At 35.1% G+C, this 19,929-nt stretch overlaps 1 protein-coding gene across 6 annotated transcripts in view; it reads right to left on the reverse strand.

The window, feature by feature from the left end:
* CYLD (CYLD lysine 63 deubiquitinase) overlaps positions 1-19,929 on the reverse strand; it is a 67,469-nt gene that overhangs the window by 40,306 nt on the left and 7,234 nt on the right. For all 6 annotated transcript variants that reach the window (XM_080827860.1, XM_080827862.1, XM_080827864.1 and 3 more), the window contains 2 exons: positions 18,677-18,979; positions 16,304-16,409 (listed from right to left, as the gene is read on the reverse strand). In XM_080827860.1, the coding sequence (XP_080683986.1) occupies positions 16,304-16,409; positions 18,677-18,979 (409 nt within the window). The remainder of the gene's footprint in view (positions 1-16,303; positions 16,410-18,676; positions 18,980-19,929) is intronic.

Consider the following 19,929-nt stretch of genomic DNA (forward strand, 5'->3'; position numbering starts at 1 on the left):
GTGAATTTAAGAAACAAAACAAATGAGCAAAGGGAGAAGAAAGAAAGAGAGAAAGAGAAAAGAGAAAAAGAAAGAAACAGGAGGAGGAAGGGAGGGAGGGAGGGAGGCAGGAAGGGAGGGAGGAAGGAAGAAAGAAGCAAACCAGGAAACAGACTCTTAGCTGGAGATGCAGAGAACAAACTGATGGTTACCACAGCAGAGGCAGTGGGGGGGGGGATGGGTGAAACAGGTGAAGGGGATTAAGGACTGCACTTGTGATGAGTACCAGGTGATGTATGGAAGTGTTGAATCACTAAGTTGTACACCTGAAACTAGATACTACTCAGTACATTAACTGGAATTGAAATAAAAACTTACACACACACACACACACACACACACACACACACCCCAAAGAAGACAGACATAGAAAGAAAGTAGGTAGTTGGGGGTCAATGTTGGGAGGGAAAGATCTCACATACCCCTTTTAAAATTCTGTGCGAATGTGCACGCACTGCATAATGTAAAAAGCCAAATTAGCATTATATTCCCAACCTCCAACACTAAAAAAAGAAGACACAGGCTGGACTAGAAAAAGCAGAAATGTGTAATTTAGGGGTAGCACTAAATGATCTGCTCCAGCACAACAGCTTTAAGAATGTGAACATGTCAAATTAACTATGTTAGAGTTTTTAATATTTGAAGCACAAATGAAGAGAGAAAAAAATTTTCAGAGAGATTGAAGATTCCTGCATCTTGGAATCAAAGGTATTCCTCGGAAGCCCACTGTAAGAAGCAACTGATGGAGATGAATTCTCTCCTAATCTTATACCAGCTGCTGAACTGCTTCAAAACAGCTTTAAATGCTGGGAATATTAATTTCGTCCTACAAATGAAGGTAATTGGACAAGAAAAAGAAACTAAAGAACTAAAGGAAACACTACGATTCTCTTTTTCTCTCCAAAAAAGGGTGTTAATGATGACATGAAATACAGACGAAGACCCATTCAAAGCAACTAATTTTCATTTAGACAACTTTACTTTTTAAGTCTATTTGTGAGCTTTATTTTGTTGGCAAAAAGTATAATTTGTGTATTACATTATAAAAGCTGGTATCATTCTTAATTATCTTCTATTCAAGGCTTATGAAATCAAGCTTTAAAAGGAGAAGAAAAAGCATTATTTTCCTTTCTTGTCACTGCTCTGAGAGCCAATAATAATGACAATGAGAGCCACTGATCTAGAAGATCAAAGTGTGCCTGACAGGTGATTCCCAAGAGATTCATGTAACTAATTTTTATTATTTCAATCCTACATCACTATTTAAATAAAACAGAATTGTAAATGTTTTTGAAGATCAATAGTATTAAAGAATTCCTTTGTCAGGTCATATATAATTCCATCACAGGAGAAATAGAAATGGTAGCTCTTCCTTTCATTTTCTTGTTAAGTGCTAGTGTAGAACCCAAGATCATTTACATTTCAAACCAAACTGAGACATGGAAAAAATATACAGAAAGTAATACATCTCAAGAGTTTGGGGGGTGGGGGAGGAGGCGTTTCAAATCTTTATTCTACTGCAGACTAAGAAAAACATAACCAATTATACAGAAGCCAACTTCATATTTCAGGTATATTTTTCTTTCTTAAATTATTATACTAAACTAGTGTTCTCTCTAGTCTCCCAACTTATTCAATGTAAGGAATTATATTCACTTATAAAATGCAAAATTCAAAGAAGGTAGGTAAAAAGGATGGTTACACTAATAAGATTTTGAGTTTTCAAAAGCACCCTTTGGAAAGTTTTTGTGTAGTTGCAAGTTTTTATTTCAATTCCAGTTAGTTAACATACAGTGTAATATTGGTTTCAGGTGTAGAATTTAGTAATTTGCCACTTAGAACAAGCAGTGCTCATCACAAGTACCCTCCTTAATCTCCACCACCCATCTAGCCCATCCCCTTGCCCACCTCCCCTCCAGTATCTCTCAGTTTGCTCTCTACAGTTAAGAGTCTGTTTTATGAAACCCACAAACATATCTGATTTGGTAAGACAACTTAAATTACATTTATCCACGTGATTTTGGAAAAACAACATTAGCATAGAACTGGTTACCCCTGTAAGAATATTTTAGTAATGAAAGAAACTTTAGTTTACAAGGGATTCTCCCTAGCCATCCAGCAAGTCAACATTATAGAAGTACCATAATTCACAGAATTTGCTTAGGACAGGATTTCTCAGCCTCAGCAATACCACCATTTTGGACCAGATCATGTTCTGTTGTGGGGGCCACTCTACTGCCTTGAAGCAGCATCTCTGTCTCCAACCACCAGATTCAAGTAGTACTCCCACCCTACATGTGATGGTCAAAAATGTCTCCAGACATTGTAAAACGTTCCCTGGGGTCAAAATCATCCAAGGTTGAGAATTGCTTGGCTTAGAAATGGAATGACCTTTTTATAAACGTTTTGTACCAAAGCTTAAAAAGAAATACCAAAAAAAAAAAAAAACCCTTTAAAAATTCCATATAGTATGAAACAATACTGTATTTCAAATAATCAGAACCTTAAATGGCTGGTGGGTATTATGAAGTAGAGCACTTGTGATGAGCACAGGGTGTTGTATGGACACGATGAATCACTCAATTCTACACCTGAAACTAACAGTACACTGCATGTTAACTACCTGGCATCTAAATAAAAACTTGAAAATAAGGGGGGAAAACTGCAAAATAAAATCCATCATACCTACCCAGAGAAATCCCCTTTTTTCTTGAATACGTGTTCTCCACATTCCAAAATATTTTAAATATATATTTAAAATAAAGCTGTAATAATGGAGTAAGCTTACACCAGACCTTTTCCCCTGAAATAATAAATTTAAACTTCAACAAATTACATAAAAACAACTATCTGCAGACAATGGAGATTGAAGAAGAAAAAAAAAAAAGAAAAGAAAACCCAATGGGCAGATTATGAAGAAGACCCAAGGTTTTTAAAAAGGTCACAATGCAAGGATATAATCCAAAATTGCTCAACATACTTAAAAAAAAAAAAAAAGAAAGAAGGAAAAGAAAAGAAAATTGTGACCTATTCTCAAAAGAAAAAACCACAATGGATACCAATCCATAGACTATTTTGAATTTGGAATTGGCAGAGAAGAAGAATTTTAAAGGAACTATTATAACTACGTTTAATGAGGAAAAAGAAAATATGCTCCCAGTGAAGAAGACAGCAATATCTCACCAGAGAAAAAAACTATTTAAAGAAACAAACGAGAAAGAACAAGATGGATGTCTTAAAAATACTTCTAAAAACTTAAAAGGCGATATCTGAAAAAATAATTCATTGGATGAATGAATTTTACCCCTAAAAACACAATGTGGACAAGAGAAGGGGAAGTCAGTAAAATTCAAGATAGAACAGTAGAAATTATGTGAAGAACATATACATAAAAGGATGAAAAAACTAGCAGAGCCTCAAGGACTGCAGGCTCTATACCAAAAATTGGATACATTCTAAGATGTATCCATCTGAAGCCACAGAAAGAGGGAAGATTGAAAGGGACAAAAAAAGCACTTGAAAAAAATGATGGCCAGAATGTTTCCTACTTTGTTAAAAGATATAAATTTACAAATCCAAGAAGTTTAGTAAACTCTGAACAGGATAATATGAAGAAAACTATGTGAAGGACATCCTGGCTAAGCTGCTGTAAGCCAAATAAAAGGAGAAATCATCAAAGTTCTAAGATAAAAACAACATTCTGCATTACATAAAGAGGGATAATAGTTTAAATGACAGCTGATATTCACCAGAAACTATGGAGGTTAGAAAATGCTAGAAAACTACTGGAAAACAGAACGAAAAGAAAAATATTAAACCAAAATTCTATATACACTCAAAATATCCTTCAAATATGAAGGCACAATAGATACATTTTCAGATACAGGAAAATTAGAAGAAATTCATTTCTAGAAGAACTGTATCTCAGTACATAACAAAAGAAGTCCTTCAGGATGAAGGAAAATGTTAATGTGGGTACTCGGATCTTTTAATTTCTTTAAAATATATATGATTTCAGCAAAAAATACATTTTCTTGTGGGTTTTTAATGTATATAGATGTGACATACATGACAATAGCATAAAGGATGAGGAACAGATAAAAACTTACATGGTAGTAAGGCATCTACATTTTACATAAAGTTGTATAATATTAACCCTAACTACACTAAAATATTAAGAATATATATTGTAAGCCTTAGAGAATGCACTAAAAGCAACAGGACAATGATATGCAGTTAAAAAGCCAATAGATTAACAAAGAATTCTTAAATTTTTCAAACAATCTGCAAAAAAGGCAAAAAAAAGTATAAAAGGAAAGAAAAAGAGAGACAAATAAAAAATAGATAATAAATTTATAGTTCTAGGGACACCTGGGTGGCTCAGTGGGTTAAAGCCTCTGCCTTCGGCCCAGGTCACGATCCCAGGGTCCTGGGCTCGAGCCCCGCATCAGGCTCTCTGCTCATTGGGGAGCCTGCTTCCTCCTCTCTCTCTGCCTGCCTATCTGCCTACTTGTAAATAAATAAATAAATCTTTAAAAGAAAAATAATAGGGGCACCTGGGTGGCTCAGTGGGTTAAGCCGCTGCCTTCGGCTCGGGTCATGATCTCAGGGTCCTGGGATCGAGTCCCACATCGGGCTCTCTGCTCAGCGGGGAGCCTGCTTCCCCCTCTCTCTCTCTGCCTGTCTCTCTGTCTACTGTGATCTCTCTCTCTGTCAAATAAATAAATAAAATATTTAAAAAAAAAAAAAATAAAAAAAATAAAAGAAAAATAATAATAAAATAAAATAAAATTATAGTTCTAAACTCAGTAATACCAATAATTACACTAAATGTTAATAGATTACACAACAATGAAAAGACAAAGATCATCAGAACAGATGTTTTAAACTAAATGCTGTCTAAAAAAAAAAATGGGAAATGAATGTGAAAATGAAATGAGGAAAGGGAGAGAAAACATCTCAATCCAACAACACAGTAGAGGTAAAGCAGAAAATTCGAACAAATAGAAAACAATTAGGCAGTAAAAATAAATCCAATTATCAGTAATGATAAATATTGGTAGATTAAATCTTCAGTTAAAGTACAAAAATTGGCAAACTAGATTAAGAAAAACAGATATTCCATACATGCTGTTATAAGGGACATACCTAAAACATAAGTAATTAAAAAGAAATACTTGGAAAATACTAACCAAAAGAAAAATCTATCCACGCCATACAAAAATAGAATTTAAGGCAAAAAGAATTACTAGCAATGAAGATATTACCTCTCTCTTCTTCTCCCTCTCATTCTCTCTATATATAGACAGACTATATAAATAATAAATAGTTCAAATTACCTGGAAGATATAACAATTCCAAACTCCAGGTACTTAAAAATTCTAAACTTGTATGCAGCAAATAACTATTTCAAAATTAAACACTTATAAAATTAAGAAGAAATTAACAAATCCATCATTGTGTTAGGAAGTTTTGACACACCTTATTCAGTAACTGATCTAGCAATTAAAAACTCAATAATGATACATAAAATTTGAATAGCATAATAAATTAGTTTGATCTAAGAGACATATAAAATATGCATGCAATGCATGCAGGCTACAGTTGGAGCAAACATGTTTTTTTCAAGTCCACACAGAACATCCCTGTAAACTGATCATGTACTATGCCATAAAGTTAGCCCAACAAATGTCAAAGGACTGGTATCATATTCTTTTACCATAGAACAATTGAATTTAAAAAATTAATAATTACAAAAAAAGTCACCTAAAAATTTAAAATCATATTTTAAAATAGCTCATGGGTTACATTAAAAAAAACCACTTCAAATTTAATAACAAGATAACTAGATAATAAATGTTGTGGAATGTAGGTAGGTGAATACCTAAAATCAATAGCCTTAGATGCTTTACACTAGAAAAACAAAAAATTAATAAACTGTTAAAGTAGTCAGAAAGAAAAATGAAAAAAAAAACAAAGGAAAAAATAATAAAAAAACAAATTACTAAAATAGAAAACAAATGTCTAGAAAGGATTAAGAAAGCCAAAAGATAAGGTATTTTGTTTTGTTTTGTTTTTTTAATAAATGAAAGCAAGAAACTTCTAGTAAAACTCCTGGAAGAAAAGAGACATAAACAACTGTTCAAATGAAAACAAGGATACAAAAGCAGATGCTGCTGAGATTTAACAGAAAATAAGAGGTTTTAAGAATGTTATGCCAAAAACTTTAAAAACAAAGATTAAAGGGAAAAATTCATTAAAAATAACACTTCCACAAAAGACTTTGAATAGCCAAAGCAATCCTAGGAAAGAAGAGCAAAGGCAGAAGCATTATATTTCCTGACTGCAAACTATACTGCAAAATCTGGTATTGGCATAAAATCAACACATAGACCAATGGAACAAAAAATGAGAGCCCAGAAATAAATTCATGTATATACTGTCAATTAATATTTGCCAAGGAGCCAAGAATACTCAATGAGGGAAAAGGTAGTCTCTTCAATAAGTGGTAATGGGGAAACTGGAAAACCTTACACACTTAAGAATGAAACTGCATCCCTATCTCACACCCCTTACAAAAGTGAACTTGAAATAAATTAAAGACTTAAGTGTAAAACCTAAAACTGTAAAACTCCTAGAAGAAAACAAAGGGAAAAGCTCCTTGACATTGATCTTGGCAGTAATTTCCTAGACAGGACAAAGGAAGCACAAACTACAAAAGCAAAAATAAATAAATGAGACTACACCAAACTATAAAGCTTCTGCATAGAAAAAAGGAAACAACTGATCAAAATAAAAAGGCAACCTACAGAATGGGAGAAAATATTTGCAAATACTATAACTACTAAGGGGTTAATACCCAAAATATGTAAGATTTTGTACAACTCAACAGCAAAAAAACTAAGGTCATGATTTTAAAATGGGCAGAGGAATTGAACAGTTTTCAAAAGAATACATACAAATGGCCAAGAGGTGATATGAAAAGGTGTTCAACATCAAAAATTATCAGGGAAATGCAAAGAACCTGTGGAACACCATTAAGCATAGCAATATGCACATTGTAGGATCCCCCCAAAAAAAGAGAGAGACAGAGACAGAGAATATCTGAAGAAATACTGAGTGAAAACCCCAACTTTGATGAGAGGAATAAATATAAACATCCAAGATGCTCCACAAACACCAAGTAAGATCACTTAAAGAGACTCCCACACCAACACATTAGAATCAAACTTTCAAAAAACAGAATCTTAAAAGCAGCAAGAGAGAATTGACTTGGCATATACAAGGGATCCTCAATAAAGACATATACAGATTTCTCATCAAAAACTTTGGAGGCCATGGGGCACCTGGGTGGCTTAGTGGGTTAAGCCTCTGCCTTCAGCTCTGGTCATGATCTCAGGGTCCTGGGATCGAGCCCCGCATTGGGCTCTCTGCTCAGTGAGGAGCCTGCTTCCCCCCGTCCTCTCTGCCTGCCTCTCTGCCTGCTTGTGATCTCTCTCTCTCTCTGTCAAATAAATAAATAAAATCTTAAAAATAAATAAATAAATAAATAATTTAAAAAAAAAAAAAACAAACCTTTGGAGGCCAGTAGACAGTGGGCCAATGTATTCAAAGGGCTAAAAGAAAAATACTGTGAACCAAGAATCCTGTATCTGGCAAAACGGTCATTCAGAAGTGAGGGAGAAATTAAGATATTCCCAGATATACAAAAACGGAGTGGAATCTTGTTTCCACTAGACCTGTCCTACAAGAAATACTCAAGGGAGTCATGCAGGGTGAAATCAAAGGACATTAGACAGTAATCTTAAGACATATGAAGAAATAAAGATCTCAATAAAGGTAAATACACTGGCAATTATAAAAGCCAGTATTATTGTAACAAGGGTTTGTAACACTATTTTCTGTTTTTTACATGTTTCAAGAGAGTCATCATTTTTTAAAAAACAATTAGCCTAAAAGCTAGTATTATTGTAACTTTGGCTGGTAACTCTACATTTTGTTTTCTACATAATTTAAGAAACCAATGCATTTATAAAACTTAACCAGTTTATGCTCTACAGTGTACAATGTATAAAGATGTAATTTCATAACATCAATAACTGAAAGGGGTGGGGTAGAGCTGTAAAGAAGAGGGGTTTTTTTATGTTGTTGAAATTAAACTAGTACAAATTTAAATTAGAGCATTAAAATTTATGATGTCCAATGTAATCTTGTGGTGAACACAAAAAAAATCACTATAATACATACAAAAAGAAGTAAAAAAGGAACATTTCACTACAAAAGACAACAGTAATGTAGGAAATAAGGGTGAAAAAAACTGGAAGGCATATAGAAAACAAATAGCAAAATGATGGAAGTAAGTTCCTCCTTATCAGTTATTACTTTAATTATAAATTGGTTAAACTCTCCAATAAAAAAGACAGAAATTTGAATGGATAAAAACACATGATCCAACCATACGTTATCTATAACAGACTCACTTTAGATCCAAAGACACAGAGATTAAAAGTGAAAGGACAGATACAGATATCCAAAGCAAATAGTAAGCAAAAGAGAGCAGTGATGGCTCTACTGATATCAGAAAAAACAGACTAAGTGACAAAAGATTTATGAGAGACAAAGAAGAACACCTACATGTTAATGAAAGGTTCAATGCAGCAAGAAGACACAATTATAAACATTTACATACCTAATAACAAATCAGCAAAATCTATGAAGTAAAAGCTGAGTGAATTGAAGGGAAAAACAGTTCTACAATAATAGTTGGAGACTTCAATCCCCCACTCTCAATAATGGATAGAACCAGACAGAAATAAGCAAATGCAGGACTTAACCAACACAACAAACCAACTAGATAGAACAGACATACAAAAAACATTCTACCCAACACCAATATACTATACATTCTTCTCAAGTTCACCTGGAACATTTTTCAGGATATACCATTTGTTAGGCCACAAATTCTCAACAGACTTAAGAAGACAGATATCCTATGAAGTATCTTCTCAAGAGGATGAAATTATCAACAACAGAAGTAAAATTAGAAAACCCAGAATTTATGGGAATTAAACAACACATTTTTAAACAACCAATGAATCAAAGAAATCACAGGAAAATTAGAAAATTCATAGAAATAAATGTAAACAAAAACCCAACATACTAGAACTTAGGGGATGCAGTGAAAGCAGTATTAAGAGGGAAATTCATAGATATAAATGCTTACATTGAAAAACAAGAGAGATCTCAAATCAACAACCTAACTCTACAACTGGCTTTGTTAAGCTAGTTCACAGGATCTCTAGAAAGCTAGCAGAAGGAAGGAAATAAAGATTAGATCAGAGATTAACAAAATACAAAATAAAACAGAAAATCAATGAAATCAAAAGTTGGATTTTTTTAAATCATCAACAAAATCGAGATAACTTTAGCTAGACGGACTAAGAGAAAAAGAAGACTCATTAATAAAATGAGAAATGAAAGTAGGAATATTAGTACTGATTCTTTTTTTTATTAGTACTGATTCTACCAAAATAAAAAGGATTATAAAGAGAGTACTATGAACAAAAAGTAAACCCAAAAAAATGGGAGAAAATACTTGAAAATTACATATCTGGTAATGGATTAATATACAGAATATATAAGAATGCCTAATTTAAAAAAAAAAAAAGAATGCCTAAAACGACAGAAAAAAAAAAAGTAAAAAATGGGCAAAGGATTTGAACAGACATTATCTGCAAAGAAGATATACAAATGGCCAATAAATACATGAGAAGATGCTCAACATAACTAATCATTAAGAAAATGCAAATCAAAATTACAATGAGATACCACCCACACACCAATTAAAATGGCCACTATCAGGAAAACAAAATAAATGTTGGCAAAGATGGGGAGAAACTCAAGAACCTGTGCATTTTTGGTGGGAATGCAAAATGGTTCAGGCACTGTGGAAAACCTTGTGGTACTTCCTTGAAAAACTAAAAATCTATTTACCATATAATCTAGCAATTCCACTTCTGGGTATATCCCCAAAAGAACTGAAGACAGGATCTCAAAGAGATATCTTTACACCCATGTTCAGAGCAGCACTACCCTCAATAGCTAAAACATGTGAGAAACTCAAGTATCCATCAAAAGGTAAATAGATTAATCAATGTGGCATTTACATATATACATACACACATTTAAATATATACATATATAATGGACTTTTATGTAGCATGAAAACGAAGGAAATTCTGACTCCTGTAACAACAGGGATTAACCTTGAGGACATCTACTAAGTGAAAAAAGCCAATCATAAAAAGGCAAATACTGCATGATTCCACTTATATGAGGTCCTCAGGATAGTCGAAATCATAGAGACAGAAAGTAGATTAAGTAGCTGCCAGACGCTGAGGGTGGGTGGGGACGGGGAAGTTACTGTGGAATGGGTGTAGAGTTTCAGTCTTACAAGATGAAAACTGTTGCAGAGATGAATGGTAGAAAGGGCTGCAAGACAAGATGAATGTGCTTAATGACACTGAAGCATTTTTGAAAATGGCTAAGATGGTAAATGTTATGTGCACCATGTGCTACCATGAATGTGGTAGCAGCACTGTATATAGCGAAAGATGGAAGGAATTCAAGTGTCCAGCAACAACTGGATACACAAAATGTGTTACATCCATATAATGGGATATGATGCAGGCATAGAAAGGAATGAAGTACTGATACATGTTACAACACAGATGAAGCTTGAGAACATTGGGCCAAGTGCAGGAGGCCAGTCACAAAAGACCACATGTTATATGATTCTATTTCTCTGAAATGTCCACAATAGTTAAACATACAGAGACAGAAAGTGGCTCAGTGGTCAGTTAGGACTAAGGAGGGGGAAGAGATAGTGGAGGGATAGCTAAAAGGTCAAGGTTTCTTTGTGAGGTGATGAGAATATTCTAGAACTGACTATACTGATAGATCTGTAAATACACTAAAATAAATTGAATGGCACACCTTCAATGAAGGAGTTATACGGTATGTGAATTAGATTTCAATATGACTTTTTTTTTAAAAGTTGACTGTATTTCTATATATCACAAAAAATTATTTATTAGAAAATATGGCTGGCTGGGTGAGGGACACTGGGGAGGGTATGTGCTATGGTGAGGGCTATGAATTGTGTAAGACTGATGGATCCCAGACCTGTACCCCTGAAACAAATAATACATTGTATATTAATTTATAAAAATGTTTTTACTTGGGGCACCTGGGTGGCTCAGTGGGTTAAGCCTCTGCCTTCGGCTCGGGTCATGATCTCAGGGTCCTGGGATCGAGTCCCACATCGGGCTCTCTGCTCAGCAGGGAGCCTGCTTCCTCCTCTCTCTCTCTGCCTGCCTCTCTGCCTACTTGTGATCTCTGTCTGTCAAATAAATAAATAAAAAAATCTTTAAAAAAAAAATGTTTTTACTTTATAACATATAAGAGTGCAAGAAATGGAGAAACGTATACAATTTTACTAAAAAGAGATTAAGTAAATGAAAGGTAATGCAATGTTCATGTATTAGAAATTTCAATATGATAAAGATTTCAGTTCTCCTCAAATGACTCTACAGGTTAACTCCAGTTCCAATCAACATCCCAATGGAACTCTCCTATAATATTTGAGAAGCTGATTGTTAAACTGACAATGAAGAGGCCAAAACACTCACTATGAAAAAGAGCAAGAGGAGAAATGTACTTTTATAGCTAAATGGCTTCTTGTCAAGCTAGGATAATGAAGACCTAGAGGTCTTAATGTAGGGAAAGAGGAGAGCCCCAAAAGAGATCCATGTGTAATACGTTGAAACTGGGTCTATACGCAGCAAGCGTGCTAGATCAAACTGGGTATGCGTACCTCACATCCTACACAAAATCAAATCTAGGTGGACTCGTAGACTTAAATGTGTCTATTAACCTTTTAGAAGACAATGTGGAATAGCAGGAATACTCAGAAGAGTAATGAGGCAGGACTAGTGCTCACACAAGAACGTATTATAAAGAATCATTAAAAACAATGTGGTACTGAATGACAAAGGAGCAGACAGAATAGAAAGTCCAGAAATACATCATGGTATATGTAGGAATTCAGTATGGTAAAAGTGGTGTCTCAAAGGAGTAGGAAAAGATGAAATTTCTTTTAATTTTATTTACTTATTTGAGAGAGAGAAGGAGAGATAAAGCATGAGCAGGGAGAGAGAGAAGCAGACTCCCCACCAAGCAAGGAGCCCAATGCGGAGCTCGAACCCAGGACTCTGGGATCATGACCTGACCTGAAGACAGACACTTAACCAACTAAGACACCCAGGAGCCCCAGAAATAAACTTTTTAATCAAAGATGTTCGACAACTGGGTAACTATCTGGGGGAGAGGGAACTAAATTGGCCCATAAATCACAGTATATATCACATGAAATAAAAATGGATCAGAGAGAGAGAGTATAAAACCACAAGAGTACTGAAAGAAAACATGGGGAAATTGCTTTATAACCTTGGGGTAACTCAAAATATATAGGCTATTAAACAAATCTGATAATTCAACTATGTAAAAATTTTAAAATTCTGCACAGTAAAAACACCTAAAGCCGAGTCAAAATACATTACGCTAAGTAAACTAAGATGTTTACAAAGGGCAAATACTATGTGATTCCACTTCTATGAAGTATTCAAATAAACAAATTCATAAAGGCAGAAAGTAGAGAATAGAAGTTGCCAGAGGCTGAGAGAAGGGAGGAATGCGGAGTGATTTCTTAATGGGTATAGAGTTTCTGGTCGAGATGATGAAAAAGGTCTTGAAATAGATAGTGGTGATGGTTTCACATCACAGTAAATGTATTTAATGTCACTGAACTGTACACCTATAAATGCTTAAAATGGTAAATACTGTTACGTTAATCTTACCACAATTTTTAAAAATGAGGGCAACCAGGCAAAAAGGACTAAGGACAAATGAGAGTTCCAAGTAGAGAACATTTGCATCTCATATCACAAAAGTGTTCATTTCCTTAACAGATAAAAAAGAAACTGGAAAAAAAACAATAATCCAATTTTTAAAAAGACAAAGGTATTAATATACAGTTCAGAGAAAAATACAAATTGCCCTTAATCATATAAAAAGATGCTTAACCTCATTCATAAGAGAAATGGAAACTAAAACCATACTGAAACATACTTTTCACCTCTCAGACTAGAAGAAAAATTTAACAACACAGTCTCATGGCAAGTATATTAAAAAGTCACTCTCCTACTCTGCCTGATAAGAATATAAATTGTTGGGGCACCTGGGTGGCTCAGTGGGTTAAAGCCTCTGCCTTCGGCTCAGGTCATGATCCCAGGGTCCTGGGATCGAGTCCCATATCAGGCTCTCTGCTCAGCGGGGAACTTGCTTCCCCCTCCCTCTCTCTGTCTGCCTCTCTGCCTACTTGTGATCTCTGTCAAATAAATAAATAAAATCTTAAAAAAAAAAAGGAACATAAATTATTATATACACTACTTAAGACAATTTAATAATATTTAGAACAACACAAATGCATGGACCTTTTCATCAAACAACCCCACTTCTGGGAATCTGTCCTATCGATTTGCTAGCATATGTGGGAAACATACATGGACAAGGTTATCACAGCATTATCTGTAATAGTAAAAAGTTAGACACGATCCAAACATACATCAGTAGGAATCTGGTTAAATAAATATAATGGAAAGTTATGCACTGTAAAACAACAACAACAAGAGAACAAGAACTTCTCTACTCAGATAAACAAAGAACTCCAAGACATAAATTTAAGAGAATAAAACAAGGTGCAGAATAGTGCAAATAGTATTTTTTTACATAAAAAGGGAAGGGAAATATGTATGTTGTATAAAGAAATTCTGGAAAGATACACAAGAAGATAATACAAATAGCAGTGGGAGGCAAGGGATAGAGTAAGGAGGCAACAGAAGTGGAGGGACAGAACGGAAATGAGATATTTTACTGTACTTTTTTATTATTTTGCTTTGAGACATAGAAATGTTTTTCTTATTAGAAGTTATTTTAGGGGCGCCTGGGTGGCTCAGTGGGTTAAAACCGCTGCCTTTGGCTCAGGTCATGATCCCAGCGTCCTAGGATCGAGCCCCGCATCAGGCTCTCTGCCCAGCAGGGAGCCTGCTTCCTCCCTTCTCTCTCTGCCTGCCTCTCTGCCTACTTGTGATCTGTCTGTCAAATAAATAAATAAAATCTTTAAAAAAAAAAAAAAAGAAGTTATTTTAATGACTTCATAAGGGTTTCTAAGTCAAAGGTATATGCATTAGTCAACTCAAATGACACAACATGCATTTCATTACATTTGTGTCTTTTATCTCAAAGGAAAAAAACCATAAACTTTTCTCTAGTTAATTATACGTGTGAAGTTTTTAAAGAGGAAGTATACTGATGTATGTAACTTACTCTGAAATGCTTACAAAAATAAGACAGATCAGTGCATGGATAGAGGGATGGATACATGAGAAAGCAAGTACAATAAAACGTTCACTACAGAATCTTGGTGGTAAGTATAGGAATGTTCAGTCTAAAATTCAAGAAAAGCCAAGTATGGCAGACTTTTACAAACCAAAATCAAAATAAAGCTATTATTTGGATCCTATACATCCAAATAAATTAATGTACTCTGGCTGTAAAACTAAAAGCTGTAGTAGAAAGCATTTCCCAGCTCAGCAAAAGCAAGCATTACTTGCCAACCCAATGGGGAACAGGAAGGACAAACAGGGCAGGCTTGAAGGAATCCTAAGGATCATCTAGCATTAGCCCCTTCGTTTTTACAAAAAAGATACTGAGGACCTGAAATGACCTGTGGGGAACTCAAAAGTGTTCCGTGTCAAATTTAGGAAGGGAAAAACAATGGCAGCAGAAAAATCATTTTTTTCAGCTATGATCCCTGCTATAGTAAAATTCAGCTTTTATAGAATTAGAGACAAAATATATTTCCATGGAAACAATATTCCCAAGTATCCATCTGAGGCTGAGAAGTATGCTTTTCTATGCAAGACTTCACATCCGAAGTGTACACACAGGATGTGGGGTGAGGGGGCACTAAAAAGCAGAGCTTTACAATCAGACGGGTCTGGATTTGAATTCTGGCTCTACCACTTCCTGGATCCTAGCCAGTCTTAGCCCTAGCTAAGCCCCAGTTTTTTATCAGCAAAATGGGAATGATTAAGACCTTATAAATTTGTCAGGAATGTAAAGAAGTACAGGTCATCTAATTCATGGATTCATACATTGGTGGCTACTGAACGTAGGCTTTCTAACATTTACTCATAGTTGCATAATGCTCAATCAAAGGCACCACCTCTGAATGCCTGTCAGTTTCATGAGAAACTTACTATCAGCTGACTAGCCTGTAAATGGGATCCTACTAAGAGCAGGGGGAAGATGCTGTTGATTTCACCATCAACAGGAATTTATTAACTGGTTGACAGCAGCTATTAGGGGCCCTATGTTTGAGGTAAAATAAAAGGTTGCTTAATGGTTTGGGTATTTTTTTTTTTTTTAAGATTTACTTATTTATCTGAGAGTGAGAGGGAGAGAGTATGAGCAGGAGGGGCAGAGGGAGAGAGAGAGAGAATCTCAAACAGACTCATGCCAAGAACAGAGCCCAAGGCAGGGCTGCATCTCACAACCCTGAGATCATGGCCTGAGCCAAAACCAAGAGTCAGACACAACTGACTGCACCACCCAGGTGCTCCTTATTTTTTTTTTTTTTTTAAGGTGTAAAGATAAGTGATCTATTTCTGACTATACAGCCATGAAGCCTGATCAATTACACCATCTCAAAACTGGAAGAAATCTCATAGGACATCCAGCAAGAATCCTCTCCCCAGTAGATCAGATCACATTACATGACTAACTTCTGCCTAAAGCCTTCTAGTTTAAACCAGCTTCTCACTTGCTGGATTATCTGACCCTTCTAATGATCAGAAAGGGCCTTTTTCTCCTACTTAGAATAACCAGGCGATGAAAAGTTAATGATAATGTATAAATGCCAACCCATACTCACCTACTTTTGGAAATAAAAATCTGTAAGTGTTGTTTTCACTTGGGGGTAAGAAAGGATATTCTCTTTAATAATAATTCCGTAACATATAAAAAGTCCAGTTCCAAAAATGCATCTTGAAGCTTATATTTACATTCTCATAACAATAAACAGCTTAGAAACCTTGCCTTGTATTAATATATATATAATATATAAAACACAAAGAAAACATACCTGGGATAATATCATTGATGTGCAAGAGAATTGTACTTTCAACACTTGCAAAACTACAAAGCTGCACTCCATCAAATCTGCCATCCCAATTGCCAATAGGATTATCCTAGAAATCAAGTAATAGAATAAAGTTTTAAACTCTTCTCAATAAAACATGAGTATGAACATCTACATTCTCCAGAAAAGGATCTCCCAAAAGATTTTACACTGGCCAATTTTAACTATCTTTCCTAAAAGAAAAAAGAATATATCAGAAATAATTGCCACAGTAATAAAGTTTTTGGTTTGTTTTTGTTTATTTGGTTTTTGTTTTTGTTTTGGTAAAAATGAGATCCAAGAATAATCAAGTTATAGTAAGCTCATAGATGAGCAAGAAATGGAAAGTATTCATCATACTTCACAAATGCTAGTCTACATAACACTCATCTGCACAGGAAGATTGATTAATAATACATTGCTTCACTCAGAAATCTGCCTCCAATTAACCCTAGCTTGTTCTAATCACTCTTACACTCCCTGAGCACTTAAATATTCCATTTGAACCCCTGCATGCCCTTCTGTACACAGAAAATCTATTTTTTAATGTTCTTTTGACATTGTAGGGATATGCAAGAGTTCCCTCCGAAACAGATTTTTACATTTAATTCTTTTATATTCCAATTAGCACGAAGTGGTACAGTGCTGTTCACAGAGCTAGACTAAGAGATGGGCCAGTCAGACAAGTGCCCTGAGCACCAATGTATACATAACAACATGCTGTCACCAGAAATAGGAGATGAAGAATACTGCGTTTGCCAGAACCTTCCTTTCAAGGAGCATACTAGAGGGGTTGAGAATGTACAGTTGCACAGGCCAACTGAAGGGCAAACAGAGGCAGCAGAAAAGCTAGTGGGGCAAAGCTCTAGGCAGCCTGCCCCGAGGAAATAAGGTGATCCTCAGGACTGCCAGCTAAGGAAGGGGAAGGTCTACAGGGTTTTTGCCAAGTATGAGGTCCAAACAACCTGAAGCAAGGGAAACTAACCCCAATGACCAGTGGCTTCTTTCTCTAACCCTCCCCCCCACCCAGCTCACAATCCCTTCTCCAAGTAAATATGAAAGGTGTGCTTTATCATTAGCTATCCTAAGGAACCCACACATTTTCCTCTGTCTCTAACTTTTCACATGGCAAATGTTCAGTTAAATGTTTGTCTAAACAACATAGTAATGTTTGTCCAATGGGTATCAAATGGCATTTCCTAGAATTTCCAAGCACCAGATAAACTGATGCTAAACATTCATACCCTACCAAACAGTATGCCTGAGTAGATAAAAATAATCACAAAAACATCGTGAGTACAAGAGTCTATTAGTCACGATCTCTCCTAACTCATTCTAGTGTTTAAAAATTCTGTTTGAGTTCATTCCTTCTACCTAACAAACTCTTGTCCATAGTTCCAATCTGTAATAAAAATGTTCTCAGATTCTTTCTTCTCCTCTTCATGCCCACAGGTAACATTCAACTTGTCCTATTAGAATGTTTCCATTATGAACAAGTATGACTGTAAGGTAACATTAAAAATGACACAAAACAATGAACAAAAGGACAAACACTGTAGGATTCCACTTACATGAGGTACCTAGAAAAGGCAAATTCACAGAGACATAAAGTGGAATCCTGGCTACCAGCAGATTACTAGCTGAGATGGTAATGGGAGGTAGCATTTAATGTGGACAGAGTTCCAGTGTGGGACGATGAAAAGCTCTGGAGATGGGGGTGATGGTTGCAGAGCACTGTGAATGTAATTAAATGCCATGCAACTATGAACTTAGAAATGGTGAAAATGGTAAATTTTATGTTACATATATTTTACCACCATGAAAAGAGATAACGAGATACTCTAATCATCTTTTCCTCTAAAGCAATGTGCTCTTCCTCTACGCAGGTTATTTTCCATAACTGATGTTTACACTACTCATTAAAATCAGATCAGCCAATAAGATTTTGCAAAATACTATAAAAAGAGAACCACAGATTAGCAGGGGGGAAAAAACCACCTTCGCAAAATAAAAAAAAATAAAACAAGGCATCGGATAACACATTTGCATGGGTTGGTTTGTTTGGTTTTTTTCTGTTTATTGGTCAGCTATCATAGAACAAAATTAAGGACTGAAACATTATTCCAGTTTATTCAAGTTGGAAAAAAGAGTAAGTGTAACTCTGTATCTAGACTCCTGTCCCATCTCAATGTTCCTTTACCAAAGATAAATTAGAAAATGTTTCTTAAGTTACTCCAAATTAGTCCATTCTAAATATCCAGAGTGCTTAATTTGTACCTAAAATTGGTCATAAAACTGACAGACCCACAAAGAGAATATACTCCAAAAGTTTCTTACCATGTCCACACCAACAAAATATCCTAAGCTTTCTTTTCCTGGCAAGACATCACAGAATATAACCGTGCCAGACTCTATAGTTTCTCCAAGCTTCAAAGAAACTCTGGAGTTTATTTCCAGAGGGGGAAGTTCCATCTGCATTGTGTCCCCTGGACCTGCAAAATCACTTTCCAATCCATTGTCATCATCTTCTAGGATTTCTAGCTTGTCCAACGCAACAAATACGCCACAGTCTTCATCACACTGAAAAAGCTGTTTCCCTTGATATATCCCATCAGTGAAACCTTGGCCACGACCTTCTTCCTAGTTTTCAAATGAGAGGGAAAAAAAAAATGATTGATAGATAAAGAGATGGAGGAAGATGACCCATAAGAAAAAAGATCCACTCTGGGGATTTCAGGGAAATCACTGGGAAAATTCTAAATGACATATACAAGAAATATAATTATTAGCAGCTGCTGTTGAACTGAGTGTCTAAAAAAGAATAAAGAGGAAGCTGTATCTGATGCTGAAATATAATTAATTAATTAACTAATTAATTAAATTTAAAATCGTAATTCCACTGTGAGAGAGCCTGGCTAGATTCTACACTGTGATTGGAACAATAATTTTGTCATAAAAAGAAAATTTTACTTTAAAAGAACAATAATATTAGCTCTATTTACTGAGTACTTACTATATGCCTGCCACCAGGCTAACTCTTGAATCAGCATATCACAAAAACACCTCCGCTATCCAAAAACCAGGTACGTACTGGTTTCGCTATTTTACAGATGAAGAAGCAGATTTAGAGAAGTAGGTTGGGTAAGTAACCTGGCAGCCCAGCTATTAAATAGCATAACTGCGATTCAAACCTCTGATTGTTTTACAATCACTGTTTTAAAAATTTAATCACTAAATAAGACATGAGATTCTATATGCAAGAACGTAAAAAATGTAACTAACATTTAAGTTCTTGAGAATTAATATTAATTATGGAAATGTATCACAGAGTCCTTAGTTCTCTTTTTCGTAGAAATAAATCCCGAGATGATTTTCACTTAATTATGAGGGACGACCAAAGCACATTTGTGTAGTAGCTGCACCTTACTTTTCTAAAATCTTATAGCTACTTTTCATTACTTAATAACACACACACTAAGAAAAACTGAGAAACCTACAGATGCTAATGTCACAAGATAATTAACAATTTGTGAGGTGAGTAATTCAATTATAACTGGTAGAGTTCATTTTAAACACAGACAATGTTAAAA

Source organism: Martes martes, assembly GCF_963455335.1.
Source record: "Martes martes genome assembly, chromosome: 17".
Lineage (NCBI taxonomy): Eukaryota > Metazoa > Chordata > Mammalia > Carnivora > Mustelidae > Martes > Martes martes.